The sequence below is a fragment of the Aegilops tauschii genome, chromosome 4, assembly GCF_002575655.3.
Source record: "Aegilops tauschii subsp. strangulata cultivar AL8/78 chromosome 4, Aet v6.0, whole genome shotgun sequence".
Classification (NCBI taxonomy): Eukaryota; Viridiplantae; Streptophyta; class Magnoliopsida; order Poales; family Poaceae; genus Aegilops; species Aegilops tauschii.
The window spans coordinates 30,095,099-30,102,439 of record NC_053038.3 but is presented as its reverse complement, the minus strand read 5'-3'; the positions used below and the strand labels follow the sequence as shown (position 1 = coordinate 30,102,439).

Genomic DNA, 7,341 nt, shown 5'->3' with positions numbered 1-7,341 from the left:
TCAGCATTATGATCTGCAAATTCCAAGCTCGCTCTAGCAAGGATCTTATAAGCGCAAATTGTTGCTCCAGTGATCTAAAGCCAGTGAATTCTAGCTCCTCTCATTCATTCTAAAGATCGTTAAGTCCCCTCCCCCACATGGATCTAGGGTTTGCTAACGGATAAGTACTTTGGAGGGAGATTTCCTCTAAATCGTTACTCGAACAGAATGGAAGGTGATACAAACATTCACAGTTGGACTCAACAGCTCCTTCCCAACACATTTCCCATAATCGATTCATTATTTCCTCCCAATACATATCCACATGGAAATGCAATCGACCCATTTACATCAGCTTAACCCACACATACCGGCACATTTCCAGTACGGAGTAAAACAGCCAAAAATTAATCTCTCTTTTCCCAGCCTTACCATGTCTGCATGCCGTGAAGTCAACAGCAGACCGGAGCAGAAAAACTGTGGAAGCTGTACAGCAAAAACTATGATCTAGATCAACGCGTACAGTACAGTACACAATGCTGCTCCCCAACAGCGCCCAACGCAGTGCTCGCCCTTCGGCATATGTTTCTCCTAGCTTACGGTAATAAGACAGGGCCTGCCAATACAATACATGTACAGCTCTGTTACCTCTCTGGGCTGCCCGCCTCGCCACGAACTTGATCGTCGCGCGGACTCCGGAGAAGCCGCGACCGCGGGCAGCACCGGAATCAGAATGCATCCTCCGTTGAAGGATCGCACAAAACATAGCTGCCTCCGTTCAGTCAGAGTTTCTCCCAGTCAATGCACACACCGGAATGCGCGGATTGTCGTCAGCTGGATGCGCTAGGTCCCAAGAACTTCTGCACTGCCTTGAACAGCTGCTTCTCCTCAAAGGGTTTCGAGACGTAGCCATCCATTCCATACTTTGTGCATTCCTCATGAGTGGCCTGGATAACATCGGCAGTCATTGCCAGGACCGGTAGATGCCATTGGGCCTTCTTTGCTGTACTACCTGCATCTGAATTATCAGCATTGTCTCTCTGCTCATGTGCCTTTGCTTCAATTGCCCGTATTTGCCGGGTTGCCTCAAACCTAGCGTATCAAAAATACATGTATTCCTTTAAACAGAAGCACAAGGGTGGTATATTGACTCAAGTACAAAGACGTGTGCAGCGATTAAAAGGAGACGCGTGCAACCAACATGTACTGTACTGGTTACACAAGAGATATTGACTCAAGTTAAACACCCATGAGGCCATGGCTACACAAATATGAGAATCTACAAGGAACCGCCACATATTTCTGTATACTAGCTTTAGTATTATAATCATCACATGGTGTTGTAATTACTACAGTATTAGATAGAACACAAGCCTCTAATTAGGGGTTTAGATTTCAAAAGGTATAATTTCTTTAGTGACACATTCAATCATATGTAGCTTGGAATGTGGTACTGTTCCCAATCAGCCATTGTTATCAAGATGATATATACATGTTTTTTCAGGTCAGATATATACATGTTATAACTTATAACTGACATGAAAGAAGAAACAGAAATATAACTCAACAAGAACAGGTTGTCATGTGATTGTGCTTGTACAAATTGGGACTGATGGTGTGTCAAGTTTTAGGGTTAGATGTAAAAACAAATATGCTCAAGTTTACTATGTATAAGTTTAATAGGTTGATAGCATATAAGCTTACCCATCCATCTCTGGCATCTGAATATCCATCAGACAGAGATCAAACTTGTGTGGGACTTGCAGACGTTCAAGAGCATCTTTTCCACTCTCCACGCACTCCACCTTTGCCCCATATTTCTTTAGTGTACCAGCAGCAACTCTAAGGTTTACCTTGTTGTCATCGACCACCAAGATGTTCTTTCCAAGAAGCAACCCATAAAGAGAGTCTGGGCCATGATGTTTCTTCTCATTGTTTGCCTGTGTGATACTGATACCAAGTGATTGGAATAGACAAGCTGCAAGTGTGCTTGCTTTCAGAGGCTTTGTGATGACAGAATCAACGGCATATTCCGCTTTCATTTTGTCTGAATCAGCCAATGAAAGGAGAATAACTTGAGGGAACACCGATTCACACCCGTTCTGTTTCATCTCCAAAAATCTAGTACGCAAGGGGACGTCCATCTTTAAGCCCCATGAGTCACTTTCAACTAATAACATGGAAAGTTGTTTCCTGGGCATGCTGCAACAAATTCATATAACATTAAGTTCAACAGGATAAAACTGGCTATAAAAATATGTCAAATAACATAGTTAAGAATCATGTTAGTAGTTATTTGAAAAGTGCACTTGCTTACGAAATAATGAAGTGTTTTTCTTTCTGAAAATAAGGAGTCGACATCCAATTCTACAAATTTTAAGTCATGAACAGAAGAACTAAACTTCATAGTAGTAGCAATACAACATGAAAGCAAACCCAAGAATCCATTCTACCAAATAATCAGAAATGCGATGGAACAAGCAGTAACAACATGACATGGTCAATATTATACTCTACAGCCACTATCAACCTATTTGCAATCAAATTCTTGTAGCATATTTTCTGAAAAAGCTAAATATTTATAAGGATGAAAGCATATTCCACTTCCCTTTTCTCTAAAAATGGCAACTTATCACTTCACATTTGTAACTCAGGAAGCACTTATAATGTAAGTTGTCATTGATAAATACCTGGTTAGCGAAGTGCCATTTCTCCCAAGCAAAACACCGAGTGCTTGCTCAATGGTACGTACAGATTTCGAGGCAATGCCAAGTCTTTGCAAATGATACTCCGTTACAGTTGCTCTTACTGGTCTTTTATCAACCAGCAGTGTGGATAGACCTTGAAAACTGGATGGCAGAGGATGCAACAAAGCAGACTTGCTGACATTAATAGCATTTCTCTCACACCGTTGCAGGACTGCGGTGAATGTAAATGTGCTCCCAACATTGGGTCGACTGACAAAGTTTATCTGACCACTCATTAGTTCAACAAGACATTTGCTGATACTCAATCCAATTCCAGTCCCACCATAGTTTCTAGATGTTGAACTATCAGCTTGCATGAAAGGCATGAAGACCCGGCCTTGGGCATGAATTGGTATACCTATCCCTGTATCTTCCACACTTACTACAAGAGTGACATTCCCAGAATCACTTCCATACGCCATATCATTTGTGTCATAAGAAAGCAAAGCCTTGAAGTTTTCCCAGCTATTTCTGCTGTCAGCAGCCTCAAAACCACTTAGTGTATTGTGTGGCACGCTTGTGGATACAACACTTGTCTCATCTATATGTCCATTGATGCCATTCGCGACTGATTCAACTTTTGGTTCAGTTGCTAGATTTGAATGGTCTGCCAGGTGAACTTGCACAAAAATGTGTCCCCTTTCTGTGAACTGTGAGAAGGTAAGCACAGCGCAAACAACAATACAATGTAAGCTGGGGCATAATTCAATTTAAGTAAACCCAGTTGTCCGATATGTCAACACAGGCATGTTTTTTTTTACGAGAGAAGGTGGGACTTCGGTGCACATTTACCTTAATTGAGTTCCCAACTAAGTTTGTAATTATCTGACGGAACCTTCCAGGATCGCCCAGCAGGATTTCAGGAACTCTTTCAGAGACATATACCGCAAGCTACGATTTGAGGAGTAAACAGAAATTAGGAGAGCAACCAATGAGTTAACTAAGCAAAATACTTTCCTGAAATGCGAGTATTTTAAGAACTGAATAAATGAAGAAACGTTAGGGCGAATAATGTACAGTATGATCATGCATTAGCATGCCTGATGATATTTTTCCAGTTTCCGAACAAATTTAAACTAACCTCAATTCCCTTCTCTCTTGACTTCGAAGAAAATAGAGAGACGACCTCATCAAGGATGGACCGAAGGTCAAACGGTACAGACTCTAGCTCCAACTTGCCAGCTTCAATTTTGGCCCTGTCAAGCACTTCGTTAATTAGGGATATCAATGCCTTTCCACAGATTTGGGCAGTTTGCGCAAAATCTCTCTGGGTTGACTTCAGCTCTGTGTCTAATAGCATATCAAGCATTCCTACAAAAACAAGAAAAACATAAACCAGTCACTTCCCTTGGAAGAAAGGAATTACATGAACAATAAGCTGGAATGCATAGGATTTATACAAAAGAATCACCTAGCACACCGTTCATGGGTGTCCTGATCTCATGAGAAACAGTTGCAAGGAACTGGCAATGACAAAGAAGGGTATGTTAGATCATAATCTTAGAACATCTCAACAGCTAGCAACTTCCAACAAAACTTGACCTGAGACTTAGCAACATCAGCGGCTTCTGCCCGTTTTTTCAGTGCTTCCATTTTCCGGCAATCTTCCTTAACGCTATCATAGCGATTCCAGGCAGCATATATTATGTAGCCGATAAGCATAAGTATAACGAAGACACCAGATGGGGTAGTAATAGCAGACCATGGAACATGGGGCTCGCTTCTGTATCTGCACACAATAATGGACAGAGGGGTAAAAAAGATGCAAAAAAAACATTTTGACAGAATCAAAATGACCAATCCGCACGTCCTCACCTGCATATCATGTGATGATTTCTGAACGGATCACCAAAATCTAGCGTGCAGGTGTGTGAGGGTGAGGGGGCACCAAGAGGGACTTCAGACCCATACATGACAAGAGGATTTGAATGGTTTGTGACATCATAAACATTGACCACCAGCTCCTGATTGCCAGCTAGCTGCCGCAACAAATTTTCCACAAGTGACTCTACATCGAAAGCGCCTCCAAGGTATCTGTCAAGCAAAATCAGAATTTGGGTTTAGTTTGCGGTTGTTGTGCTGAGCTGCGCCGAACCGTCGAGTTCAGTTAGTTAGGGGAATCTTACTAGTTTTAGTAAGACTATTTCGTTTGCACCTCAAAAGAGGTGCTTTCAAGTCCCAAATAACTACTATATCCATAAATAGTAATGAATAGGTGCTTTTGAATAGCCAGCTTGATGCCAATCGGAGCCTTCTAAGAAGGCACTAAAAAGGTCAGATATAAAAGAACCATTTTGATCAATGATGTACTCACAATGGAACTGTGAATAGAAACCTCTGTAAACCTTCTTTCATTTTCTGATACAGTGAAGTAAAACATGTAGCAGCAGTGCAGCACACTGTTGTGGTTAGTGACAGCAGTCCTAATGCGCTCTGACAAACTAATGTGCTTCCTTTATGAGCAGCATAGTGGGCAGCAAATGGCGGTGAATTGGCAGTTCTACAGTGGAGTAGAATACGGAGTAGAAGAGAAATGAATTTGATCGCGGGGAGGGGAAGCCTCACCCCGCGGTAGCAGCAACACGATCCTCCACCTTGGCATCCGGGGGAAGGTCGACAAGGTAGACAGGGAACGTCAGCACCACGCCCAGGTGGTTCGACATGAGCCTGAATGGCCTCGTGAGGACGGCCTTCCCGGTGGCCCTGGACCTCAGGATGTTCTCCCGGTCCTCCTGCAGCAGCAACACAGACCTTCAGAGCCCCAAAAAACAAGTTGAGAAAAAACAGAGCAGAGGGAGGCCACCACGGACCTCGCCGGACATCATGTCGAGCCCCTCGATGTAGGACACCGTCTCCTGGGAGTAGATGACCGGCGCGTACTCGTCCTGCGGCGGGGAGGGCTCGTGCTTCATGGTCTTGATGATCCAGCCCTGCTGCCGCTCGAAGGCCTCCCTGTCGGCGTGCATCACCCGCTGCGCGTACGCCACCCCGCTCAGCAGCGGGCGCTCGAAGGACGTCCGCGCCGTGTAGTCCGCGAAGGTGTCCTGCTCCAAGAACAAGAAGAAGCGCACGCATTAATTTAAAGCCAGAGCAACCCGCAGTCAAACTCAAACCGCGAAACAGGAGCTCCTGTTGAGAAGGCTGGCATGCATGCTACAGGCTGCAGTAAAACGTTGGTACTGGCATGGCATGTCCTTCCATGGCAGGCCCGGAAAGCTCTCGCATGAATTAAATGGAGAGGGAGCAGCCGCAGAGGCAAAGGCAGAGCATGTACTGCTGCATGGTCAAGGTATATCATCGTAATGGATGTGGGAGGCAGCAGGAACCAGGGCTGAGAAGACAGGCGATTAACTACGGGCGCAGAGCCAGCGAGCATCTGAGCATGGCGCCCACAAATCGGCAGAGAATTCGCGCGGCAGTGGAGCCGAGGAGGCAATAACAATTGTTGGAGCTGCCGTGGTACGGCGCACATGGAGATGGAGGGCGTGCGTGGGTGGGTGGTCGGGGCCGGGCGGAGGGGCGGACCTGGTCGAGCGCGGGCGGCTGCTTCTCGTAGTGGAAGGTGGCGACGAGGATGGCGAGGGCGTGGACGTGGTTGACGGAGACGGCGAACTGGTCCTGCAGCATGCGCGCGCGCTCCTCGCACATGCACACGATGCCCTCCTCGGCCTTGACCAGCGCGCCGTGGCGGAGGCTGCGGTGCAGCGCCGTCACCCCGGTCACCACCAGCACCACCCACAGCGCCGCCAGCACCGCGCTCAGCTTCGACCTCGCGCGCCACCCCCAGCCCCCCTCCTCCTCCTCCTCCTCCTCCTCCAACACCGCCGGCGACCCAGCCTCCGCCTCCCCCATCCCCATCCCCGCGCCGCCCAATCAGCTCACATGCGCGAGCAGCAGCAAGAGGATGAGACAGGAGCTCTGCTCCGCTTTGGGCGAGAGGGAGGGAGGGGGGAGAGCAGGGTCGCTTTTGCCGGTCTGGCCTCGCTGCCGGTCCGCTTCTCGGGTGTGGTCTGCTTGTTGCTTTTCGTCGCCAGAGGAGAGGAGAGCAGAGGAGAGCCACGGGTGGACGATCGAATTTCCTGGATTTTACGAGATACGCGCCCGACTAAAATAAACCGGGCCTCCTTTTCTCTCCCCATCCCCGGTGGGCCCCGCTTGCCTTTTGCGGCCCTGCCTGCCTCCCCGGCCCAGCAGGCCAGGCCAGCCAGCCGTCGCTGCCGCTGTCCCGTCCCTTTCCCTCCCTTATCCGAACCCCACCCCACGCCACCACGGCACCACCCCCGTCGTCCATCGATCCATGCATCCATCGACCACACCCGGCCACGAGCTTGGCATGCACGGCTGGGACGCACCCGAGCCGCGAGCGAACGACGGGACGGTGCGGGAAGCGGTGGTTCTGATTCGGTTCGTGGCCGGGATACGGTGATCCGCCTGCGGATTTTCTCATCTCATCCCACGGGTGGTGGCGGTGGTGGGGGTGGGGACGCGCGGTCGGTCGCGGCAGCAGTCGGTTGGGCTGATCCGTCCGCGGGTGGGTGCGCGCGTCGCGGTCTCGGGGATCTGCTCCGCGGGGGATCCTCCCAAATCTGGCGGCGGGCCCGCGCCCACGCGCTCC

General features: G+C 48.3%; 1 protein-coding gene across 1 annotated transcript; it reads right to left on the bottom strand.

Moving 5' to 3' along the window:
- Nucleotides 1–250: 250 nt before the first annotated feature.
- Nucleotides 251–6,829, bottom strand: LOC109748025 (probable histidine kinase 4). The gene is made up of 11 exons (XM_020307085.4): nt 6,252–6,829; nt 5,537–5,770; nt 5,292–5,458; nt 4,542–4,760; nt 4,269–4,455; nt 4,138–4,189; nt 3,808–4,037; nt 3,519–3,617; nt 2,670–3,376; nt 1,684–2,181; nt 251–1,071 (listed from the first exon to the last, which is right to left on the bottom strand). Exons 1-11 carry the CDS (start codon nt 6,582–6,584, stop codon nt 810–812), a joined length of 2,988 nt encoding a protein of 995 aa, XP_020162674.1. The 5' UTR covers nt 6,585–6,829; the 3' UTR covers nt 251–809.
- Between the last annotated feature and the right edge of the window lie 512 nt (nt 6,830–7,341).